The following is a 27,082-nucleotide window of genomic DNA, read 5'->3' as shown; positions in this document are numbered from 1 at the left end:
ACAGTGCCACCAACAAAAGAAGGTTGCCATTTAATGCTCATTCCACTACAACATATCTACCCTCCAGATCGAATGACTAAACGTGAAGGGTACCCTTAGCACAATCCAAATCAGAACTGCCCTGGCATATTTCGTGTAAGAGTGGCCTATGACAGTGACCACAATCTCCTTTTGAGTTTCATAAGCTCTTGAGTAATAAGGTGAGTCTCCTGTAGACAGGCGGAATGTATATTTCTGTGTTAGAGGTAGGAGTGAATATGGTATTGTTTAACATATGACAGGATACCCTTAACATTCCAAGTAAGAAGGTATATTTATCTGATGCCATCACCTATGATAGTGATAAAGTCCTCCATAGTGAGTGCCCTGGATTGTCGGTGGAGCGATCCTTGTATGTCCCTGTGGCACAAGTTCCCCCTTGCTCGTACAAGCATAATGTACTGACTCGGAATAAACATAAACAAGTTCCAAATGCCCCTCCCAGGCTACAAGGCCAACAGCTCTGCAGCTACGAACGGAACATTACAAACCTATAGGTATAGCTCTACTGTACAGAGGTCGGGATGTTTTATTACCTGTTTAGTCATCCTGTGAGTTGGATGAATCCCCTACAGTACAGTCTTTGAGCCTCCACCCAATCAGATCAAAGTATGAGCGCTGATCCCCACCTTCCTCATCCCCAAACCTGTATCATCTGTTGCCTTCAAATGAGGGTATCAGCAGTCAGTGGAGTAAAGTCTGGCTCCTCTCTCAGTTCCAATGCAATGTTTATCAGTAGTTTGTCTTTCATGCCTCAGTGTGTCTCAAAGGCTGGAGAGTTGGAGCCCCCAGTGAAGCCCGAATAAAGTCCCGGCTCCGCCACAATCATGCATGGTCCATCTGTCATCCATTGCGTGGGTAGCGGTATGCACATTCCCTTCGCTACCAGCCACTCCCAGGCCTCAAAAAGAATCTCATTGCGTCTCCACCCAGGACTTTTAACTTCACTGGAACATCTGATCAGAGGTTCAGTTGTCAGAGGCGAGACAATCTCCATGAAGGATTTGCATTGTTTGTGCAAAGCCACAGTGAAGTTGGGAAAGATCTTGACTCAACTATGGCCTATCATCCAAAGGCCACCTGCTCTAGAGGCCTGCAGGATGTGATCTCTGTCACTATAATTGAACAACTGAGCCAGCACTGGTTTAGGCAGGGAGCCCAGCAGAGGAGGTCTGCAATGGACCCTATGCACTCTTTCATCAGGAAAAAAGGCCAAGGACTAGCCATCCAGCACCATAGCGACCAACCATTTCTCCAGAACAAGGTCAATGCTTGGGCTTTCTGGGCGCTTTGAGAGACCCACAATTCGTATATTGTTCATGTGGGAGCATATCTCAGTATCATTCACCTTCCACCGTAAAAATAGTAACTCCTCCTCAAGGTTGCAGACTGTGGTGCCTAATTTCTCAACCGTGGGTTGAATCGTTGCCATCGCAGATTACATTGACTTCACACAGTCTTTTAGCTTCTTGTGGTCTGATCGAAGTAGCACCATATATAGCTCTAAAGTATTCAGCTAGGGCTACAAAGCCGCCTGCATGTCCCGAGCCACTTGCAACAGGACGTCGAACATGGTTGTGTGGCATTGCAGGTTGGTTTCCACTGTTGGGGGTGTGTGATGGTTTGTTTGTGACCACAGTTGTGCGGTGAGGCATCAGGGAAATCCTAGTTTTATGGCACTCTGGTCTAATGGTTGCCTGCAATGGGAGGTGGGAGGGCGAACAGAGTGTTAGCTGCAGTCAGCGCTGAAAAATTCCTCTACCCCGTGAGGGCCGTGGAAGTCTTAGTATTCACACAACAGTACACTCCTGGTAAAGGAGCATGAGGAGAGGAGAGAGCCACAACTGACTTAGCCTGAGTAATGTCCCCTTAGGGTTCTGTTGCAGGCAATCACTTTTTTTGGGGTCCATACCCAACCTCATCTCCCAGGTCCTGGCGCAGGTCCTCTGAAGAGAAGCAGCAAATGTTGCGGGTCGCTCCCCATGGTCCCAATCCATCTCTCTAATCTCCATTTCTGCCACCGATTTGGACCTTTCTAGTACCTCTGATCGGTCTCCGCGGACTGTTGGGGTTAGGCAGTCCCAACAACGCAGGCCCCAAGTCATGCAGGGTCACTGGTGTGCGGAGGAGGAGACATCAATCTCAGGCCCAATGAATGCTCCTCTCCCGCCACTTGGCATCGCTGGCGGTTTACAGACTGCATGGCCAATGTCTATGGGCTGCTCCCTGTGGTCCCAATCCGCTATACGAGCTCGTCTACGCCGCAAATTTGGGCACGGCCAGGCAGTCTGCGTGGATTCTTTCAGGTAGTAGAAGGGTAGGCAGTCCCACCGTGAGGACCCCTGGTCCGACCGCACTATTGATGTGAGAAGGAGGAGGCCGCTGTCCTTGGGCCTAAGACGAGCCAATGCCCAGCTTCCTCACAGCTCCAGCGTAGTGCTGATCGCCCACAAGCAGCTTGTGCTGGGTTCCCAGCAACTCGGAAGTAGGGCTTGCTTCTGGGAAATCTTCCTAGTGCTCAGGGGCCCCACACTCCCCTCTAAACATATTGCGAATGTCTCACTTGCCAGGATCTTAAAACCAGGGGTGGCAAATCAGAGCTCCTCACGGTGCATCCGATCCGGTCGCAGTCTTGGACTCGCACCCGTAGCTGTGCAATGAATAATGATACCTACTTTTTTTTTTTAGCAAGCTTTATTGGGGTTTTGCACAATTCAGACTACTGTGATACTTGTGCTCTACAGCTTCAGCAAGCTTTCAACCTCGACAATTAAATACATTCATTTGCAGTCATCTCGTTAATAAAACAATCTCAGCCTCCCGCCCTCCTTGAGCCCATATGTAGCCTTGTGTGCGTTGCGTATTGCGAAATGCACGCAAGCCAGTAAAAGTCGGGTACTGCCAGCCTCCCCCCCCAGCTGTTTCGGAACGTTGCATTGTTACCAGAGATACCCGTCTGCGGGCCAGTCCCCATATGAAAGCAAACATTAGGGAGTCAAGGTCCTTAAATGTTGCTTGCGGTATTCAAACAGAGAGTTTTCTGAAAAAATATAAAAGGCGAGCCAGGGCTATCAATTTTAAGAGAGCTATCCGGCCCACCACAGACAGCGGGTAGGTATTTCAGAAGTCCATATGAGATCTGAAAGACTGGATGGCCCGCCCTATGTTACCCTCCAGGAGATCTTGGAGATTATGACAGTTGTTGACCCCCAGGTATGTCAGGCATTGAGATTCCCTGTGCAGTCTACCTGGAACACCATGCAGAACTATCGGGAAAAGTTTGGACTTCCGCCAATTCACTTTTAGCACAGATAGGAGCCTGAAGCGATCAAGCACAGAACAATTCCCCCTGCAGATCTCCCTCTGTGTCTCGAAGGAAGAGCTGGGGGGGGGGGGGGTCATCCATATATGGTGATATGCAATGAAAATGTCCTCAAATGTCAAGCTCTTGATATTCCTGTTTCTGCCGTCCTCAACCAGCTAGTGGCACTATGTAAAGGGGACAAGGGACATCCCTGCCTCATGCCACGTCTACTGGATGTCTCTCAAAGACAATCCTACCCCTTCTGACCCTTGCAGTTGGGTGAGAATATAGTAGTCGCGCCTAGGAGAGGAAGCCACTACCAAGGCCTATATGGAGCATCAACTAATAAAGGTAATGTCATTCCAGGCTTTTGAATGCCTTTTCTATGTTGACAGTGAATACCGCAGCATTCGGTGGGTGTTGCGCTCCAAGTTCTATTATGTCCAGAAGTCTCCTGATGTTGATGGTTGTGTTACGCCCCGGAATAAACCATGTCTGGTCTACGTGCATCAACATGGTCATGTACGGTAGGAGCCTAGTTGCCAGTGTCTATAGGCTGCTCGGTCTATTGCCGATTTCAGAATGGGTAGGATCAGCGCCTCACAGGTGGTAGTTGGCAAGCTTCCCATTTCCTTAGCTGCTGAATAGAGACCTACCTCTTTGGGTGTTAGTTCTTCCGAGTAGGTAGCATAAAACTCCGCTGGGAAGCCGTCCATTCCAGGAGTTGTGTTCCTGGCCATGGTTCTGATGGCGCTTTTTATCTCCTGAGGCGTTATTACCCCTCCAAGTTCATCCGCCTCTATCTCTTCCAACCTTTGCAAATTTAAACCAACGAGGTAGTCCCGGAGCTCCGGGGGGTCTTGCAGTGTGACGCTTTTATATAGGGTAGAGTAGTAATGGGCGAAGTGGGCGTTAATCTCCTCCTGGGAGGAGATTGTATATCCTTCCTCCGTCTCCAGCGCCATTATAGGAGTTCCTCATTTAGTCGGAATGGTCAGTCAGGCCAGCAGGATTCCAGACTTGTCCCTCTCATCATGCCTCCTCTCCATATATTGCCTAAAATCGAAGCACCCAAGCCTCTCCGTCTGGGGGGGGCCAGGGATTCCTTGGCCTCTAAAAGGTCAGTTTGCAGCTCCAATTATCTTGGTCTGCGCTTTTCAAGGTATTGTAAATGGGCCTCTGCCATATTGATCTCCCCTTGTATAAAATGTCGAACCCCCTTGGACTCTGCCATACAGTAGCTGCGTAGGACGACTTTGAAGGCATTCCACTCCACTTGGGGCGAGGACACAGTGTCTTCACTATCCGCAAAGTACTGGGTCAGTTTGAACCTGATCATTTTGCAAAATACCTGGTTTTCCAATGATTCAGATTTTAATTGCCAAGTAGGGGCAGTGGGCGCAGAGGGGCCGACTGAAGGTGCAAGATCATGGGGTTGTGATGTGAGATGGTACTCAGCAGGGCCCTAGGATCCTAGGACTATAATACTCCAAACGACCCTATTGTTCATTTAATTTTAATATTCCTGCCAGGCCCAAGAAAAAAAGGATACTGGGGTCTGCCAGTGAATCTTGAATCTTTATCCCCCTGGCCAGATATATTATATAAGTGCTCCCTGAAATATTGGTTGAACCCTCCACAACATTTAGGGGTCGTGGTGACCCGATGATGAAGCATTACACCACTACGGTGTGTGAGGGAAAATAAATAAAAGGAAGGTCTTTTCCTACACCACTTAAGGAGTGGCCGCTTCACATAGGGACTGTTCTCCCTCTATAATTAAACAGCTCTTACAAATACCATTTATATGTAAGACCAATAGAGGAGTACCTTAACGTGGACTAACTCGGCAGAGGGCACCATTCTGTGTTTCTGCGGGGTGTAAAGAAAGGTATTGAGTCTGACATGCACCTTGTACAGACCAGAAAAGAAGGAATAGTCCCGTTCATTTGGGTACATCTGTCTCCAGGAATCAGTGAGTCTCCAATGCTGCTGCCATTACACAAACGCTCTGGCCGTGCGGTTAGTTTAGGAGTCCCTCAGTAGGGGGTGTGATCTGTCAAGCTGCAATTCGCCAAACAATTAAAGTCACCTCCCAGGATGATCAATCCAGTCAGATGCGGTGCTAACCGTCTCAACAAACAATCCAAGAAGGCACTGTGATCTATGTTTGGGGTGTAAATGTTCACAATAGTAAGGTCCTGACCCTCCAGCTGACCCACACCACAATGTCTCTTCCCTCTGGGGCTAGCAGAGTGTTGAGACACTGAAATGGGACTCCTGCACTGACCCACACCAGGGCCCTCTTGCATTTGCACTTCCTTTGAGAAGTCTGGGAAGATTCTCACGATTGAGTTTTCAACCCGTAGCTATCCTCTGTATTGTGCTTGCATCAGAATATGGTCCCAGTCTTTGTGGAATAGTAGGTAGGCCACCACCAGGTGTGAGCGGAAGCCCAGGAGCGACAGAGTAGATGGTACACAGTGACCTCTTTCAAGTGCATAGAAGGCCAACAGTCTCTCTGTGGCGATTTTCTCCTTCAGCCATTTTCCGAGGTAATTTACTTTTATAATGATACCTACTTTAACATATCCAGTTCAAAAGCTGTCTCACGGATGTGTGTACCTGTTGTTGCAAAATTTTGTATGAAAACAATATGTTAAATAAAATGTTAATGTCCTATAAAGTGTGAGAGACATAGACCTGGTGAACAGATAAAGATGACGCATTAGATACTGTCCCGCACTCTCTTCTTCTGGCACGTTTGGCTGAGATAGGTGTGGTGGGTCCGGCATTGAAATGGGTAGGATCCTTTCTGTCTGATAGATCTCAGCATGTTTGGCTTCCTCCATTCTCTTCTTTGGCCAAACCACTCACGACAGGGGTAGCCCAGGGATCCACGCTGAGCCCCCTGCTTTTGAACGTCTACCTTACTCCGCTCATTGTGTTGGCAGAACAACTTGGGGCCAAAATTATGGCGTATGCGGATGATACGCAATTATTATTTACCTGGCCCGGTGCGGCCCTTGGCACGGAGGTCATTCGCTCTTGCTTGTCTTCAGTTTTCAGTTGGTTAGCGGCGGCGCAACTGAAGTGTAACGAAGATAAAACTGAAATCCTGCTATATGGGCAATTCCCCCCAAACTTTAGAGAACTCCTGTGGCCTGTCGATTTTCCCCAACCTTGCTCAGTGAACATCCCTGCAAAGAACCTAGGTGTATGGTTTGAGGAGGATCTGAGGTTCGAAGCACATATAAAGAAACTTACGGGCATGTGCTTTGGGTCTCTTAAGGCTATGAGGAAGTTCTTTCCGTATCTTCCTTCCGCAGCTAGAGAGTCTGTCGCGAGAGCTCTTATACTCTCACGGCTCGACTATGCCAATTCTCTCTTCAGTGGGACTCCAGCTTTTTTGGTTTCCCGTTTGCAGGTCATTCAAAACGCTACAGCGAGACTACTTTGTAATGTGCCTAGCAGGGAAAGTGCTAGAATCCATCTGAAACAACTACACTGGCTACCAGTCTCTCAACGAATCACTTTTAAAATATTGACATTGGCATTTAAGGCAGTTGATGAGCTGGGGCCTTCGTATCTGAAGAAAAGATTTAGACGTTATGTCCCCAATCGCGCTCTTCGATCGGCTGATCTGAGTCTGCTGGAGGTTCCGCACTTTCAGCGGGTACGACTTGGTGGTCGGTCTATCGGGGTTCTTGCCGCTTCCGCCTGGAATACTTTACCACTTTCTTTGAGATCTATCCAGAATTTTGTCCCTTTCAAGAAGGCCCTGAAAACCCATCTTTTTAGGTTTGCTTATTAGTTTAACTCTCAATCTCTTTTATTTGACCACATGCCTGTTTTTCCTACCGCGCCAGGACACTCTGGTAGTAACGGAGCGCGTTATAAAACAGCTAAAATAAAATAAAAAAATAAATTAGGGTTACTATGCATCCATGTACAAAGGTTATATAACTGCATACAAGGAGACTGATGGCAACCTGATAAATAAGACAATGGATAAATGGTTTATAAATGTCAATACCACAAAATAGCACAACTAGACCATAATATACATCACCTATTTATCTTTTTTAATTACAAGTGAAAGTTATTCTAGGCTTCCCATTGCTTCTACTGCTTGAAATACCTAATTCATGAGGATGATGTAAATGATATAATTTATTTGAAAAACAGAAAATAGTCCACAGCAGGTATGACATCATTGACATGAATTAAGGGGTGGGAAGCCACTACAGTTTATGAAATACCAATTACCAGCCACATAACATGAATACACCTGTACATGCATATGCAAGTATTTGAATGCTTTACTTGTTGAGTGGAATTTTCATGGATGTTGGCCGTGGACGTTGAGAGGATCCACCTTCCGGATTCTCAGACTCTTTGTAACCAAGATAACCAGGTGGAGATGATTTATTATCATCCCATTCATCATCCCATTCATCATCGTCCACCGAAGCTGAGAAAGAAAAGAGATAAACAAAATACTTTCAGGGTTGTGCTTATGAATTAGATTTGGTATTAACAGTTTTATGTAAGTGATAGAGCATTTTCTGACTATCACTTTCCCACATGGGAAAGAAGAAAGACTGAAGTGATACAACAATATTGGACCTACAATGGCGAAAAATAGAATCTGACTGTGATTGTAAATATATTCAGATGATTAACATTTTTGAAAAAGTATTAGATATAAATTAAAACATGCTTCATGATGATTTAGTTAAGTGTTGTCCTTGCACTTCCTGCTTCACAATATTTTGGGAATCTGCTTCCCAGACAGTTTAAGAAGGAAATAAACTTTGCTCAACGGAAAAAAGAGCTATACAATCAAGTGAAACTTTTTTTTTTTTTTGCAGAAATGAAAAAAAAAATCTAATTCACACAAATCTGAAGATCCAGCAAAGAGGAAAGCTCCAGTGCGTGTTACAAATCTTGGACAACCTTGAAACTGTGGGACAACTTGAGGGAAATAAGGCTACTAATGTTTCTAGTCAGATGATTTTGAATATAAGACATTCATTCTTATAAGTCACCCAATTGAAAAAAAGCAAAATCATTAGTTGTTTCTAAAGCTACATAAATAAATCCAGCACCTTCTTTGGAAAAGTTGCAATAAACAGATGTGCTGCGGCAACAAATGATGGATTGTTTCTTTTGCTTTTGTCCCCCCTAAGAGGGAAGGGTATGCCCAGACATGGGTCCTGTGCTCACTGCGCCAATGGATACAAGCTAGCCTGGCTAATATGGGGTGATGCCCCAAAACCGATCCCAGAATGCTTGTTCCGGTCCAGGGATGACTTGGCTTGGCAGTGCGGGCGGGTTGGACTGTTCCCAAGAGGAACAGGGTCAAGACTGATTTGCATATGGCTGGGTCAAAACTGGGGTGGTGTGGTGAGAAAAAATAGCAATGAATTAAACCCAGATCTTTGGAACTGGGGGTGAAGGTTTGCATTGTTCAGCATTCCTTCCATCATTTGTTTCTTTTGCTTTTGTGGCTATAAGTGGGAAGAGTATGCCCAGACGTGGGTGTCGTGCTCGCTACTCCACTGGAATCAATCTAGCCTGGCTGATGAGGGGTAATGCCCCGACACCATTCCCAGGATGCTTGTTTCCGGTCCAGGGAGGACCTGGCTTGGCATTTCGGTCTGGAATGTTCCCCTGAGGAACAGGATCATGACTGATTTGCATATGGCTTGGTCCAAACTGGGGTGGGGTTGTGTGGTAAGCAAACGAAAGATGGATTAAACCCAGATCTTTGTGACGGGGGTAAATATTTGCATTGTTCAGCATTCCGTCCATCATTTGTTTCTTTTGCAACAAACAGGTGTCATACAGTAACCAGCATACCAGGAGCTGTTTATTGAAATCAGCGTATTGATATTGAGAGAAGCACAGCACTGAAGCGGTTAGGCAAAGAATGTACTATGTGAGTCTTAGAAGATAAAGATCTTCTTGACATTGGTCACTGCAATAAAGTAACCTAGGAAATGCCATTCTAGATCTAAAGAGTCATTTCAATGAACAACTTTACATCTGATTATGAAAAGGTCTATTGACAAAAATACATTCATAACAATATCCACTTTCTACATATTCCGCAATACTCGTCTGTCTCTGACTAAAGTACCTGATATGCGAGTTAATTTATGCTGACACTGCATCATTTTATTAACTGTTTGATCTCTTACTTTTATGGCACAAATTATATTTTTTAGGTTGAGCATTCGAGACCTCTTGTATATACTTTAGTATATAATCATTATACTTATAGGTGTATGTACTTTGTGGGCTCTGGAGATCAGCCCTAGGACTTGTCTGCTTCCGCTTAGGGACTTTTTCTGTTCAACTGCCTCTATATAACTATCTTGATAGAAAACGACCAGCAGAGGTCAGTAAAATACCAAAATCTCTTTAGCATTCTCTTGATTCTGATGGAGCAAGGTCTTGTAAAGAAGTGCTACATTAAGGACTATATCGTATAAACGTAGAGTGCGAATGATAGCAGAGGGTGTTACCAGAGGGACCTAAGCCTCATTTCCCAAAAGGGGTATCGCTGAAGTAGAAATGGGTACTCCCCAAGCTTGAATGAAGGGTAAACAGTGGTGTTACTCGCAGTGAAAAGAAGTACTTATTTACTTCGTAATAAGTGAATCTAGTCTTTATCTAGTGGAGCAGATAGAGTAGCACTGTTTTTATGTTGTTACTAATGAATTTTTATTAAGAAAAGTTAAAGAAATACATTTTCGTATTACCTTATGAAGGGAGGGTCAGTCGCAGGAGTTATACTGACGTCACAGAGAGCCGCGCTGGGATTGGTCGAAGCAGCGGGAAGGAGAAGGGAGTAGATTGTAAAAGGAGGGTAAGTAGTGAGGAGCAAAACTGACGTCACAAAAAGCTGCGCTAGTATTGGTTAGACGAGCAGCGCAAGACTGAGCTTTGATTGGTCAGTAAGATAAAAGTCTCATTAAGATTGGTTGAGAAAGAAATTATAATTTGAGTCGCTTAGGCAACAGAGTTCGAGGGTTCACGGAAGATTCTTTTATATATCGTTCATATAGAATGTATGGAGAAAAGAGGAAGATGTCGCTAATAAAGAAAATTAAGAATTTCTGTAAGAAAGATAAGCCTGTGTTGACTAAAGAGGGAATTCCTATCCCACCACCAAAGACGCCTACTTCATTTATGATGATGGAAAGAGGATATCATACTTGTGTATGGCTGGAGAATTGTATAGACTTTACAAAAGGTGATGGTGTTCTAGCTTTCCCAGAACATGGTACGTTTAGTGGGAGAATTCTTCAGAATTTGAGAATCAAAATGAATGATCTAGAACCAAGACATAGGCTTACGCAGTATGAGGCTTTGGAAGAATGTGAACCTGAGGCATTTGAACAAGAGAAATTCAGAGGTGGAAAGAGATTTAGAGGATTTTTACCTAGATATCCATATGAGTCACGTGAGGATCAGATGAAGCAATGGAGAAGAGCTATGGTATCAGCGGGTTTATATCCAGTGTTAATGGCTGAAGAGCAGTCCGGAAGCAAGTGTAAGGAAAAGACAAAACACATGAATGTATCAGGGTATGGAGAGTCAGATGATGAATTATTGGAGGATATTTTAATTAAAACCCTCCACCGTATCAAGAGATACTTAGTAAGGTCACTCCGAGTGCTCCAGTGTTAGGAACACCATTGGTTCCACAGATTCTTTATGATACATCAAGTACTAGAGTATTACAGGATAGTGAGAGAGAAGCAACTAGAGAAGAGTTAGTTGAGAAAATAAGTCAGATGAACTTAAATACTGAAGCATTGACTGTGCCAGTAACAATAGGTCCCTTGATGCCATTGTATGGAGATAAAAAGTAGTCCGAAACCACAAAATAACAGTTCCTTTAGGTAATTTTACAAAAGAAATAGTGATGTCTGATGTCAGGTCAGTGAGAGTGATTTGGTTATTTCATTAATAGATCTTCCATTTATGGAACCCTTAACTGAAACTCCAAAGAGAGTTACACCTGAAAAGGCGAAAGAAAAGCTGTCTACAAGCCCTAATGGAACGGGAGACTCAACAGTGGTTACTCCTGGGCATATAGGGAGATAGGCACAGGGTATAGAAAAACAAAAATTCACCATTAAAGGTTTTAGATATTAGATGATTGAAAGTGGACTCAGAAGAAATTATAGCTGGTAATGTACGCATAGAAAGATTGAACATTTATAGTGAAGAACAATTGTTGTTTTTGTGTAAAAGCCGAGCTAGAAGAGCAATGATTTTTCATGAGAAGTTAACAGAAGTTGCTTCAGAGATTGGAATAGATAAAGAGAGATCGAAGTTGTTGCAGAAACCGTTTGAGTGGAGTTTACTCAAAAGGATTTAGAAAGTATAAATACTTCTGGTAAATGACTTCAGATAAAGGAATTGATGAACATTTTGAGAAAATGGGGAGACATTTATAAATGGAGAACTAGATAGACAAAGAAGAAAGAGGAAGCACAAACTAAAGAAGCATTGTCTGCATTTCCAATGAGAAAATCAGAAAAGATTGAAAGGGTATGTCCAACGAGGGAGGTACCTGGCGGTGGATATGTTCATGTTCCATGGAGCAGACAGGATATTTTGTTATTTACAAATGATTTTCCAAGGTTGAGAGAGAAACCTGTTGAATGGTACAAGCAAGTGGAAAGGTTTGTGAAAGTTTCAAAGGTATTGTTGAAAGATTTGGATGGTTTATTTGACATTGTGGTTCCTGCTGATTTATGACGGAATGTAAGATTACGGTTGATTGGCCGAGTGAAGAGTATGCAAGAGATTCCAAAACAGGAGCCCCGTCAGAAGAAGTGATGAAGTATCATCACCAAGTGATTACTTTACTAAAAGGGAAAATCCCTCCTAAAGAAACGAAATGAGTGAAAATAGACAGAACAGCACAAGAACCTAAGGAGTCTGTGCATGCTTATTATGAGAGATTGTTACAGGGGTTTAAGCAGTATAGTAGCTTTGAAAATATTGGTGTTAAGGATATGGGACATTTTGTGTATCGGTTTGTGTATGGGCTGAAACCGGAGAATAGTCAGATGATTCTGCAGCACTTGTTGTGCTGGCAGAGAAGTCAACAGATGAGATATTTAAATATGCGAAATATTGTAACAATGACATTGAGGCAAAACATAGAAAATGTAAAAGAGAAAATGATGTGGGGACAAGTGAAGTTGGCAAAACAGCAAGAAACAAATTTAGTTGCCCAAGCTGAAAATCAGATAAAAGAGCAGTCAGAGTAAACACGTGTTGAATGGTAGTAAAGGAAGAGCACGAATGAGTAAAGAGGAAGCAAGGAAGAAATATCCTTGTCATGCGCGGGGAAAGCATGGACATTGGAAGAACGAGTGTAAGAATTTTCAGAATAATAATGGGGCAAATAAAAATTTAAATCTGCAGATGCCGAATGAAGTGGTTGTGAACCAGCAATAGCAGCAACAGGTAGTTACTCCACAGTGTCAGGAGCCACAAGCTCCTATGCCAAACCATGTGAACATCCAAAAATACATTGTGAACACCGGATTTCACAGAGAAATTGGTAAGAAAAAACCTGAGGTTTCACAATATTTTTTGCAGAATGATGAAGATGACTCAGACTATGTGCAATAACGGTGCCTGACGGAGGAGGAAGAAGAGTGCGTGCTTGGAGCATCCTTGCCGGTAGATCAGACAGGTCCATTTCTTGATGGGAAAGTTGAAGGTAGTGACATCACTTTTCTATTGGACACTGGTGCTACAAGGTCGCCTGTGAGAACAGCAGACATCTCAAACCTACCCCTCTCTCTCTCTCTCTCTCTTGAGAGAGAGAGAGAGAGAGAGACTATCCAAGTTGTAGGAGTATCAAACAAACAGATTAGAACCCCAGTTACAAGACCAATGGAAGTGTATATTGGAAATTTTAAAGACATGCATCGGTTTGTGGTGTGTGATTCAAGTCCAGTGAATTTGTTAGGTAGAGATCTACTGTTCAAGATAGATGATTTGCACAATCTATTGTACTCCTGAAGGTGTTGCTTTCCAAACACCTGATGAGGATATTGGTTACAAGATGTTGCTAGCTAAGCAAGGGACAGAAGTAGATGAGATGTTTTCATTAATGACTGAAAATTACTAGCCAGAAGAATTGAAGACCACAGTAAATCCAGAGTTGTGTGACTTTTCAGGAAAAGATATACGGTTAATGACAAATGTTGATCCAGTGAAAACAGTGGTGAAAGGAGGTGCAGTTTATCAAAACACAAAACCGTCCAGAAGTGAAAGAAGGAGTTGCTCCATTGATTGAACAAATGATTGAGCAAGGGAATCTGAAAGAAATAGTAGGGAGTCCTTGTAATTCGCCAATTATGGGACTTAACCCGTTTACGGCAGCTGCCATTTTGCGGCAGTGCAGCTCTTCGGCAAAACGGGCGGGGCCGCGTCGGCCTTTGGCCGATGGCAGCACTGGGGAGGTAGTGCATTGGCCGACGGCAGCACGGAAGGGGTTAAAAAGCCTAGTGGCACATACAGAATAGTGCAGGATTTGCGAAAGATTAATAAGATTGTAGTGCCTTGTTGTCCGGTAGTGCCAAATTTAGCAGTGATCCTTTATCATATACCATGGAATGCAAGTTGGTATAATGTGTATTGGCATTTATATAGCGCACTACTTACCCGTAGGGTCCCAAGGCGCTTCGACCGCTGCGAAACCCTTCCTGGCTTCCCTGAGAGATGGCCCCTTAATGGGTATCTCCAGGGTGAGACCAGGCATCCCCGGCGGTCTGGTGGGGCCGTTAGTGAAGATGAGGCAAGCTAATGCCCAGAGTTGCCGAGTGTGATCACTGATCAGAGTGGGCACCGAGGCGAGAGAATTATTGAGTCCGCTGACCCTGGTCCAGAAACCTGCCGCGCCGGGAATCGAACCCTGGTCCCGGGCCGTCCTCTGCTCTCGGGTCTGCCGCCTCTAACCAGTGAGCCACACTACTTCACTATATACAGTGATTGATTTGTGTCAAGCATTCTTTTCTATACCTTTGCACCCGGATAGCCAGTATTTATTTGCTTTCCGGTTTGGAGATCATGTGTTGGCATGGTGCTGAGTTCCTCAAGGGTATACAGACAGTCCCTTGATCTTTAATCAGATCTTGAAAAAGTGTCTAGAGTCATTAGTAATGCCCAGAAAATCTGTTTTGGTCCAGTATATTGATGACCTATTGGTGGCATCAAAGAAGATTGTGTCATTGATACTGTTGCATTATTGAACCATTTGGCCGAAAGAGGACACAAAATGTCCCCAGAGAAATTGCAGTTTTGTCAACAAGAAGTTAAGTATTTAGAGCATAAAATAGAAAGAGGAGTTAGAAAAGTGACCCCCGAAAGAATAAAAATAATCAAACAGATGCAATTACCTCAGACACAAAAAGAGATGAGAATGTATTTGGGAGTGGTTGGGTATTGCAGGCAGTGGATCAGTGGATTTTTCCTGCTGGAAAAACCATTGATACAACTGACTCGAAAAAGAGCAAAGGATCCAATCGATTGGGATGATGAATGTTTGGAAGCATTTGTAAAGTTGCAAAATTGTCTGTGAGGCGCCAGCCCCCTGAGAATGCCAGATTATTTGAAAGAATTTGCATTATTTTGTTGTGAAAGAGAGAGTTCTGCACTTTCAGTTTTGACTCAGAGACATGGACTGAGCCGATGTCCAATGGCGTATTTCTCTGCCACTTTTGATCCAGTGGCTTCAGCTTTACCTGGCTGTTTGAAAGCAGTAGTTGCTACTTGTGTGAGTCTAGATCAAAGTGAATCGATTGTGATGGGACATCCAGTTAAGGTTCATGTGCCACATTCAGTTGAGATTCTTTTAACAAGAACTCAAACACAACACCTCGGTCCTAGTCAGATGACTAAGTATGAAAGAGTGATTTTGGGAGCAGAAAATGTGACAGTGATCAGGTGCACAATGATGAATCCTACTACCTTGTTACCAGATCCATGTTGTGAAGAGGTGAAAGATGAGGCAGATCATGGTTGTTTGGATGTGGCTGAAATGTGTACAAAACCATGCCCAGACATAAAAGAAGTACCCTTGACGGAATAAGATCATGTATTATTTGGGCATGGGTCATGTCTGAGGACCGAAAAAGGAGGTCTAAGTGCTGCTTATGCTGTATGTAAAATTTCAGGAGCTATTGGGGGGGCGGAGCTAGCCGCGAAGCGAGATGGCCGCTGCTTGAGAGAGCTCCTCGCCTGAGCCCCAGCAATCCTTTAAAAACCATCCTTTTTTTCCAGCTGAACCCGCACAGACACGCGCTGAGGACTGTTGGGAACACCGGGACAGCGGAGGCAGAAAACGGGAGGAAAATGGAAGTCCCGGAGCCCGCGAGCCAGATCAGACGCCCGGGGCCTAGTGACGGCAGAGCGGGGCCGGAACCCCGGCCTCGCATAAACAGCGACCCGTGACGCAGTTCACGCAAGTCGACCGCGCAGCATGGTGAGTCCCACCTGAAGTACTTGTTGAACTGCGCTGTGCTGCTCTGGGCCGCGGTGGACATCAAGAGCATTCGGACTGTGTCGCTGTGCACCGAAAACCGCCCAGGGGCGACGGGGGGCGCGCGGACGCTTAAATAGGCCCGGAAGACGACCGCGAAGCAAGGCCCGAGACTCGGAGTCAGACCCTGAAACTGGGTCCCTCCCATTAACTACTTCGACCCAGAGGTGGGCTGAATCGGACCTGGACCTGCCCCTGCCCAACGCAGGCAGCGGCACGGCTCGAAACCCTGATAAACTGGCTGGCGTGGTGCGGGACGAAGAGGCCCCGAAAACCTGGACAAGGGGGACACCAGAATCTAAGACACAGGCACACTTCGCAATTTGACCATATTGAGGTGGCGACCTGGTTTGCGGCGGCTGTAGCAGTAACGAACCGAGGGGCCAACAGCCTGCCGCACCAACAAGACGACACTCGACAGGAACCTGGGCCACGGGAAGTACCGGGTCAGAAACAAACCCCACTAGGGATATTTGACAAGCGCACTGGAGCGGAGCGTTGGACCAATCCTAGCCCATAAATAGGAGTAGCGCGACGAACAACAGCGCACAGGTGCTGAAACAGGAAAAGCGAGGCGCAGCAGCCTTTGGACAACCTTACGCTGGCCACACAGAAAACGCTGCTGCACTGACCTTCACCCAGAAACGGACCTGGCCGGCGCGCATACTCGATAAGTTCTGAACTGCTGCGCTATAATCAATAACGGTAGAGTCATGGGGAAACCGGAGCGCAACCAGCCGAAGATAACTTTTGATCAGACCAGAAAACAACAGGATAATGCCACTGAGGTACAGGCCCTAATCACGTCATCAGAGGCTGGCGCAATTAAAAATGACGCCATACAAATGATGTTTCACACTATACAGACCTCACTCACGAACATAGACGGCAAAATTGACTCCCTTACCAATAGGGTGGACAGAATGTCAGAACGCTTAGATAAACACACAGAACGCCTGGACATGGCGGAAAGACGAATATCAGAGGCAGAAGACTCACAGGTGCAAATGGAGGCGAAACAAACGAGAATAGAGAAACAGCTGGTAGCTATGGCGTCAGAGACGGAAGATTTGGAAGCCAGATCCAGGAGGAGCAACATCAGCGTTTTTCGGAGACTACGAGCACAGGCCCAATGGAGCACTATGTTGAGAAACTGTTAATCACATGCTAGGACGGGACACAATTTCGGAGGCGTTCATTGTGGAAAGAGCGCATAGGACACTGGCACCGAAACCACCTGCCGGATTCAGGCCGAGGCCCCTCATAGCTAAGTTACTAAACTACAGGGACCGAGATGCGGCGCTACGGAAAGCCAGAGAACTAGGCACACTGACCCACGAGGGGATGAACATCTCACTGTATCCTGACTTTACTGCTGCAGTCCAAGAAGCGCGGAAAAAGTTCATGGACGTAAAACAGAAACTTCGAGAGCTCACCATACCCTACGCAATGCTTTACCCGGCAAGGCTCAAGATCACCGCCGAGGGCAAAACCCGGATCTTCAATGACGTAGCGGAGGTGCAGAAATACCTGAAGCAAAAAGGGAAACAGAGCGTGAGGAGAAGATCACCAAGAAGCGAACAGGGAGAACAACCCGCAATGTCAGATGTGGAATAGGACTGAGGCTGAGTAGAACCGCAGAGGGCTGTGCATACGGACATGACTCAAGAATTGGCAGACAATAGACACTGGTGCTTAACACACAAGACCACAACAGACAGCGTTCAAGATAAGTGGACATTTGCTAACTATTTTGCCAGACATGATTACTGCCGGTAAATTTGGTTGGCTCGATCCTTAAAATGTAGTGCTGTTCAGTGTGGCTACCCAGTGGCCTCAAATATAAGATTGTAAGTAAAGTGAGTGGGTGAGCTGATAACATGACGAAGAGGGCTCAGACCCATGTAACCGAGGTTACAGGAAACGGGTTGGCAGCTCTGCCCCCACGTGTGAACCGCATAGATTTATTGCACTATGTTAATTTTGTGTTCTTTTCTATTTATTTGGTTATGGGACAGGGTGTTGATCGTTGTCAGGGTTGTCTGAACTAGGTTTGAGGTGGTGGAGTGGGTGGGGGAGGTACGGGGGAAAAGGAAAAATCTGACTGGCAAATTAAAAACTGACACATCTGTGACTGGCATCATCCGACTGCACACACACAGGGGGCTGACACTAGACTACGACATACAAGATGGGAGGTCCCCTTAAGGGTTGTAGACCAATAAACCTCCTCACATGGAACGTACGGGGTCTACACAACCCGCAGAAAATACGCAGGGTGTTGGCGTATCTAGACAGACACAAAATTGATGTAGATTGCTTGCAAGAGACACATCTCACTGACACACGGGAACAACATATTGGAACAAGGTGGGCTTCAATCCGTCTGGCGTCCTCCTTTTCGTCATACGCTAGAGGTGTCTTGATATGGGTGAAACGCACAGTACCCTTCACACACCTTAAATCAATACGGGATGACCAAGTGCGCTTTGTGCTAAACTCTGGTTGACCCTGAGAGAGATGCAACCAGGAACGATAATCTGGGGCGGAGACTTTAACACCTGTTTAGACCCAACATTGGATAGGTCAACCGGACTGGATAGGTATGGAAAACGCTCAGCCGGAGTATTGTGAGACGGAATGTCTGAATGGAACTTGATGGATGTGTGGAGGCAGAGGAACCCAGATAAATTGGAGGGAACATGCTTTTCATCTACGCACCTCACATGGTCCAGACTTGACTACTGGCTAGTAACACAAGACGCCTACACTTGGGTCACGGAAGTGGCACACATGCCTAAGACACTGTCAGACCATGCACCGGTCCTATTAAAATTAGAAATACCGACGCATACACCAAGGCAGTTTACATGGAAATTACGACAAACGGCGCTTCAAGACCAGGTGTTCAGGGAGGGATTGAGCCAGGCCATTTTGAGCTTTTTCGAACATAACACAGGCTCTGTCCGGAGTACAAAAACCTTGTAGGAAGCATTTAAGGTCACTATACGTGGACATTGCATAGGCACCCACGCGGGTATATTGAGGGTCATACATGGGCAATTGGAGAAAATTGAAAGTGATATTAAGACACTGGAACACAGGTTTGAAGAGAGCCCATCTGATTCTATACTCGCTGAGATAAGGCAACACATTGACAGGTAGGACGAATTCGCTGCCAACGAAGTCGAATACCTCTCACGTAAATATATAGCGCGAAATTATGGTGAGGGGGCAAGCCAGGTAGGGCATTATCGTCTAAAATTAAGCCTGCTCACACTACGACGTACATTACCGAATTAAAAACTGCTCAGAACAGTTCGGTGTATGATACACCGACCATACTAAACAGCTTAACTGAATTCTATGCACAACTATACACGGCCCGAGAAACACCCCCCAATTCAGATATATGGCACTACCTAGATGATATAGGAATTGCATGGTTATCCGACACTCACAGGCAATATTTCTGTCTACCAATATCCAAAGACGAAATAATAGAGGCATTTAACTCACTGCCTAATAATAAGGCTCCTGGTCTAGATGGGCTCCCAGGTGAGTCCTTAAGGAATATCGGGATATACTAGTACCCCACATTGCAGAAATGCTTGAAGAAGAGTATCAAGAAGGCACACTACCGACCTCTCTTGCAGAAGCATTACTGGTAGCGCTTCCAAAACCGGACAAAGACCCTCAGAGGTGTGAATCCTATAGGCCCTTATCCTTTTTTTTAATACATTTGTTTTTATTGTGATGAAAAGAAAAAGGTACATTGGAGCGGGAACACAGCTCATACCAGAACACGGTCCAAAAGACCCAGATAAGACACAGCCATTCAGCCCACATCCCGGAGGCCGGGCGGCAAGATAATGACGAGCCAAGGAGCGCCACATCCACAACCACTAATCAGCCAGGAGAAGATATCATCACAGTTTGACATTCATATCGATGAAACACATCAAGGAACAGTATAACAAATCCCCCCCCCCCCCCCCCACAAAACTAGGCATCATCATCAAAACAGGCGTGTACAGTTCTTCCATCTCAACAGGGCCTATTCGGGCCCGGGCATCATGATCGTAAGCAACGTTCGGGAAACAAAGCAAATCACAATTGTAACAGGAATAATCTGTGCGTCAACAGCAAGGCACTACCCCAGGACAGTCCCCCCCTCCCGCCACCCTCCCCCTCAGATTCCGACTCCTCTGGGGTGAACAGTTCAGCACTAGTGGCGATCGAGTCACCACCGGACTACCCCACCGCACACATCATCCTCCATGCAAGCAGGTCCTCTTGTAGCCTCTCGTCCCTACGGGCGAGCTGCATGTGTGTCTCCTCAGCTAAGGCCCATTCCCTGACATCCCTAAGGCACAAGGACACCTCAGGCGCTCTATGTCCCATCCAGGTGATTGCCACCCTGCGCCGTGCCAACACCAGGAGCAGCTGCAACATTTTATAGGATGGGTTCCTCTTTTTGGGCTTGGGGACCAAAGCTAACAAACAATTGAGAGGGGTCAAGGTGATCCGGAGGCCCGTAATATTCTGAATACGCTCCACTACCTGCCTCCAGATGTCCCCAACCAGCGGGCACTCCCAGGCCAAGTGTAGAAATCCCGCCCTCTCCACCCCACACCTAGGGCAGTCGTCCCGTCTGTCTCCAGAGATGCGCCGCAAGGAGACCGGAGTCATATACGTACGATGCATAAAGTTGAAGTGGATCAGTTTGAACCTCGCATTGCACGACACCCAATACGTTTACGCCAACCGAGCACTAGAGGCATACCAAGGTCTACCTCCCAGGCTGCCCAGGACGGCGGAACCGGTGGCTCGGAGTCCCGCCAAATGGCCGAATATAACAATGAGATCAGCCGCCGTCCCCTGCCACAGGAGAGGAGGACGTTAAGGGTGTGGGACATCGGAGGCGCCTCCGGGAACTGCGGCCAAGTATCCCTCGCCAACTCCTGGAGTCCCCTATAGTGGAGGTACTGTCCCTCACCCAGTCCGAAGGCCTCCGGAGCTCGTTCAAAGGACACAAAGGAGTCGTCCGGGTAAAGGTCCGCCAAGTTCTCGCAACCACCCTCATGCCAGTACCGGAAGGACATATGATCCTCCATAAGGACCACGGGCGCCAGAATCCATACCGGCAATTCCATGTGAAAGGGGGCCCGTCTCAAGATTCGCTCAACAAATCGTTGCCAGATCCCTGCAGCGTGCCTCACGATATAGGGTAAGGTCCCATCTGCTCCTCTCCCCTGCATCAGTGCCACCTGCAGCCCCTGCTCATCCGCCCTACCCGCCAGGAGTCTCATCTCCCAATTGTCCGAGCTCGCAAACCACCGCGCAGCCGGTAGGAGCTGTGCCGCGTAGTAATACAAATCAAACCTCCGTGCCTCCAAGCCCCCCTCCTCCCAACTCCGGACCACGGTGCGTAGAGCGAATCTGCTGCGCTTAGCCGCCCAGAGTAGCGAAGTAAGCAAGGAATTGAGCGTGCATAATATTCGAGGGGGAGCGGGCACAGAGTTCTGTAGGACAGAGAGCATCCGCAGCAACATGACCATTTTAGCCACAGTCAGACGTCCCATGAGGGAGAGCGGGAGTGTGTTCCAGAAGGACACAGACTGCTGGAGGGACCATAGCGCTCACCCCCCGTTACGGGCTAGCAATTGTTCATCCGACGAGGCCACTTGGATGCCTAAATATCGGAAGGCCTCCAGTTCCTAACGCAACCCCAGGTGCGGGAGGTGCACCCCCGGGTCCGGAGCGCAACCCGCCAGGGAAAAGATTAGGGACTTCCCGAGATTCATTCGCAGACCCGAAGCGGAGCCAAAGCGGTCCAGATGTTGTAACAGAATGGGGAGTGCCGCACTTGGAGACGTTAAATAGAACAAGGCGTCGTCACATGTACGGTATCCCCCACCCCGATCCCCCATTGCGCCATCTCCGTGCGAACAGAGACCGCCAAAGGCTTAAACGCCAAAGCGAAGAGCAGCGGCGAGAGGGGACACCCCTCCGAGTGCCCCTACCCAAAATCCACTCCTCAGAGCGTGCCGAACCAAGCCGAACTCGGGCTCGAGGTGCGCCATACAGGATCCGGATCCAGTCGCAAAAGACAGGCCCCAGGCCCACCAACCGGAGCACCTCCAGCAGGTACCCTCAATTAACCGTATCGAATGCCTTTGCCAGGTCAATGGACACCAGGACCTGAGGGTCCTCCATATCTCGCACCTCATGTAGAATATGGTTCCGGCGCCGCAGATTCATTGCAGTGTTGCAGCCTGAGATAAAACCGCATTGGTCCTGGTGAACCAATTGCCCCATGTGCGGTGCCAGTCGAGCGGCCAAAAATGTGGTTAGGATTTTTACGTCCGTGTTTATCAGGGTAATGGGCCGGTACACCGCAGGGTCATAGCCGTCCCCGCCGGGTTTCGGGATCATGCAAACTTCGCTCTGATTCATGGTAGTCGGAAGAGCGCCACATTCCAGCGCCCCGCAGTAAACCCGTAGGAGGAGGGGGGCCAGGAACTCCCCAAAGGCATGGTAAAATTCAGGGCGGAACCCATCACTCCCAGGGACCTTGGCCCTTGGTAGACTGGCCAGCGCCACCCTAACCTCACGGAGTGAGAGAGCCGCGTCTAATTCCTCCGCAGCCTCCCCAGACAGGGTCTGGAGAGGCAAGTCCCGTAGATAAGACTGATAGGAGGCCTCCGCCACCGAGGGGTCCGCAGTATATACCTTTTGCAAATGGGATTGGAGGACACCGAGGATACCCGCCTCCGAGTGCACCATGTCCCCCGCCGGGCCGCTCAGGGCAACTATCTGCGCCGGGGCGAACTCCCTCTTAAGAATCCAGGCCAATAATCGTCCAGACTGGTCTCCTTCACGATGGAGGCACTGCCGGTACTGGCCTAAAGTATATTTATCCAGACCGGTCAGTGGAGAAGTGTGGCTCAATGGTTAGAGCGGCAGACCCTGATGCACAGAGGTCTAGCCCAGGACCAGGGTTCAATTCCCCGCCTCGGCGGGTCTTGGGCTAAAAAAAAAAAAAGAAATATTCCACGGGCCTGATAATTCTTGCCTCAGAGCCTATTCCAATGATGGAGTCCCACTCTGCAACTCTGGGCAATAGCTTGCTTAATCTCCACAACGGCCCCCACAACGCTATGGATGCCTGGCCTCCACCTTGGGGGTGCCCAGGAGTGGACGCCTCACAGGGAAAAGCCAGGATGGGTTCCACAGCGGTATTCGTACAAGCGCATTGAGACCGGGTGAGTAGTGCGCTATACAAGTATCAATTTACATTTACATTTACAGTATGTCATGGACACATTCACGGGCCGTCCGTTCCGACTCCAGGTCCGAGTCATCTGGATCCGACAAAGTCTGACAATGCCGGAGGCGGTCCTCCGCGTCCCGTAAGTCAGGGAGCAACTGATTCCGCACCCCATAAGTAAGACCCATACATTCGCCTCGTACCACCGCCTTCAGGGCGTCCCACTTAACCGAGTAGGATATATCTCCCCCCTCCCAATTCAAGTCCAAATAGTTAGTCAGGGCTGTCGCCACATGATCTCTCCCCACTTGGTCCTGTAAGAGGTCCATCGGCATCCTCCACGTTCGGGGACGGGAGGGTGGGGCAACCCATTGTGCAACACACGTCACCAGCGAGTGGTCCGACTGGAACCGGGCTTGATGAGTGACCGTTAAGGAGAGAGACGCATCGATGTTAGCGACGAGGACCCTGTCCAACCTACTATGAGTATTGTGCGTCGGCTTAAAACAGGTGTATAGTCGCTGTAAGGGGTTGCCCCGGCGCCACACATCAGCGAGCCCCAGGTTGTGCATCACCTCCCGGAGTTTCGCCGTCATACGTGGTTTCGTGCCAGCACGAGGAGGGTGCCTATCTAAATCCGGGTCCAATACACAATTGAAGTCTCCCAACCAGAGGATGGGAGCGTCTAGATCCAGAACAAGGACCTCCTGGAGACGGGGAAAAAATCTGGGTGATCTACTTTAGGTGCATAGGAATTCAAGATCGAAAAGTCCGCCCATCTAGCTTCACCCGCAGGAACAAGTACCTCCCCTCGATGTCTGCCTCAACATACTGGATGGCAAGGGGAACCCCTGGGGCCACCCAGATCAGGACCCCCTAGCATAGGTAGAGAAGGAGGAATGGAAGACTTGGCCCCTCCATTTCTTGGACAACTTTTGAGCACCCTTGTTATTCAAATGGGTGTCTTGCAAAAACGCAATAGAGATGCCATGGAGCCGGAGAAAGGAAAGGACAGTGTGTGTTTTGGTGCAAGTGCCCAGCCCCCGCACGTTCCAGGTCAGAAACTTATATGCCATGATCGCTGGTTCCGCCCATCCGGGCCGTCAGGTCCATCTGCCATGACCTGCCACTCATGAGCTCGAACTATTGTACGCTTGATGCCTGCAACAACTCCCCCACCCAACACTGCCCACCCCTGGAAACCCCGAACCCACAAACCCCCAGAACACATTCCCCCAACCCCACCCACGAGCAAGATGACAGCAACAACAAAACATGCTACCCTGCCCTCCCCATGCTGGTGCCAGGACGTACACAGCCACCCCATTCGTCTCATACACCACTCACTCACAGAACAACCAAACCAACACCACCCACCCACCCTCTTCCAGCTCCTCGCGGGACCCCAACTTCTACAGACCAGTCACTAGGCTCAGCCAAAAGTAGCAACTCCAGGCCGGGTTCCGTTACATCCAGACATATCCACTCCCCATCTTACAGTCCCCACTCAACAGGGTGCAAGTCCTCCGCCCCACCCTGCCATCCAAGGGCAAACATCACGGGCCACAGGCATGCCCAGCGAACCAGAGATACATCAAGAGGCCCCCCATATTGGAGTACAACATAATATAAGCCAGAGAATACCTCAGGATGGAACCTTCTCCGTCAATGACTCAGGAAGTCCAGTCTCCGGTATCACCGGGGCCGTGGGGATCGTACCCCGCACAGTATCATGCAAAGTGTCTGGGACCAGAACATCCTCAGGGGCGGACGAGCTCAGAATCCCCGGCCCAGTCTCCACCGGTGAAGGTCCCAAAAGCAGAGCACCATCTTCACCCACCATGACTTTAGGTTCCTGGGAAACCTCCGATCCAGACCGGCGTCTTCGTCGTCCTCGACGTTTCCTCGAAGGCCGGGTCCCCCACATCTCACGGGGCCCCCCATGTTTACCCGGGGGAAGGTCGTCGCCCCTTATCTCCAGTCATTCCCATACCTCCGCTGGGGATTCAAAGAAGTGTGCCCGTCCCTGTGAGATCACCTTGAGCTTGGCCGGGTACAACATCATGTATTGCAACTTCATCTCCCGGAGCTTTTGCTTAACCCCCAGGTAGGACTTCCATTGTTCCTGAACTTGCTGGGTGTAGTCAGGATAAATGGACACACGACTGTTTTCAATGGTGAGAGAAGCCGCTTCCCTCGCCGCCCTCAGTATACAGTCCCGGCCCCTATAGTTCAGGATCTTAGCGATCAGTGCCCTCGGGGGTTCTCCCGGCCGCGGAGGCGGGACCAGGGCCTGATGGGCCCGCTCGATGACGAAGACATCTGACAGTCCCCACGGACACAGCTGGGTTCGGATCCAAGTCTCCGGGTATCGCTCGCCATTTCCCGCTTCCAATCTTTCCAGCACACCCAAGACCATAATGTTGCTTCGACGTGCCCTTCCCTCCGCGTCCACTGCCCTCCGCTCAAAGGCCTGCGTCGTGGCCGTGAGGTAAGATACCGTCTTCTTGAGGGAGGCCACCTCCCCCTGCAGTTGGGTAATATTGCCCTCGGCGTCCGAGACCTTATCCGCAACTTTCCGGAGATCCGTCCGCAAAAGATTGACATCAATCGATACAATCTCAATCTGCTGCTCCAACGCCGTGTATGAGCCCTGTATAGGTTTCAGTAGCTCTGCCCGGGAAGGCTCCGCAGGTCCATCCACTCCCTCCTCCTGACCTGTCTGTCGCGTAATCCGCTGCGAGGGCAGCCGCTAGGTAGTATATTGCATGAAGGGGTTGGGCTGAGTGGACCGCGACATCCTATCTTTGCGCATTGCCAGCTACCAATAGTCTCACCAGACACTCCAGTGGGCCTCCAAGGGTCTCTCCCAGCCAGCGCCGCCCAGATGCGTGCCACCAGTCATCCCTCCAGATCCTAGACACCGTACTCTAGACCGCACCTCCAGCTATCTCCAATGTTCTCCAACATGGGGGTTGCCCGATGAGGGCCAGTAGCGCCACTGATGGGCCCAATCCATGGCGCGCAGCCTCAACCAGGGGTGCAGGGTCCACTCTCTCCCACCGAGTCCCCAACTGTGCCGCCGCAAGGAGACAGCGGGTGGCGACAACCCAGGAGGGGCAAGAGACTGTCCAAGCGTTACCCGGACTCCCCGGGGGGGGGGGGGGAAGCGGGAGGCCCCACCACGGCCAGAGCACAGACCCCACACCCGGAGGGGGGTCGCTCCAAGGGGACCCCAAGACCTCAATGCCAGCAGGAGTATGGAGAGCACAGGCACCGAGGGCCGTCCGGTACCGCCAATGCAATGGTCTCGGCAGCCGAAGAAAGGATCCAGTCCAAGCTCACCCAAGGCAACCACGGAGAAGCAGCAGATGCAGGGAGCGACAACAATCAGGACTCCGGGGCACTCAGGCTCACAAGGAGAAGCGAATACCACAAGCCGCCTCTTTACCCCCCGGGTCCCGCACTCGCGTCCTCCCAGGTACGTAGCACTACTCTCCGGCGGGGGGGGGCACATTTAATACAGGCTACTGGGGTGAGACGTCCAGACCGCAGGGAATCCCAGGACACATCAGCCGGAGCCTCTCGCCACGTGCAAGGGCCCCGCTCCCCCAGACTCCGGTCGCCTCCGGTGCAGGAAGAAGAGCTGCAGGTAGGAATGCCTCGTCTACCCAGGGCCACTCTCTGGCTCCCCGCCACAACCCTCGTCCCAGTCCGCCGGGGCTCCCGGGACAAGGAAGGTCCCCTCCGCAGGCGGCGTCCGCTAGGCCAAGTCTCCCCCACACCACTGGAAGAAATTCACCAGGGGGCAAAGCCGGCCTCCGCTGCCATCACCTCCTCACCAGATTCGCTGCCAAGCCGGGCAGTCACATAGCAGGGTCCA

At 48.7% G+C, this 27,082-nt stretch overlaps 1 protein-coding gene across 2 annotated transcripts in view; it reads right to left on the bottom strand.

Moving 5' to 3' along the window:
* SNX9 (sorting nexin 9) overlaps positions 1-27,082 on the bottom strand; it is a 798,250-nt gene that overhangs the window by 331,505 nt on the left and 439,663 nt on the right. For both annotated transcript variants that reach the window (XM_086927315.1, XM_086927314.1), the window contains one exon: positions 7,670-7,817. In XM_086927315.1, the coding sequence (XP_086783441.1) occupies positions 7,670-7,817 (148 nt within the window). The remainder of the gene's footprint in view (positions 1-7,669; positions 7,818-27,082) is intronic.

This window comes from Lissotriton vulgaris, chromosome 6, assembly GCF_964263255.1.
Source record: "Lissotriton vulgaris chromosome 6, aLisVul1.2, whole genome shotgun sequence".
NCBI classification, from domain to species: Eukaryota; Metazoa; Chordata; class Amphibia; order Caudata; family Salamandridae; genus Lissotriton; species Lissotriton vulgaris.
This window is presented reverse-complemented; position numbering and strand designations above follow the sequence as displayed.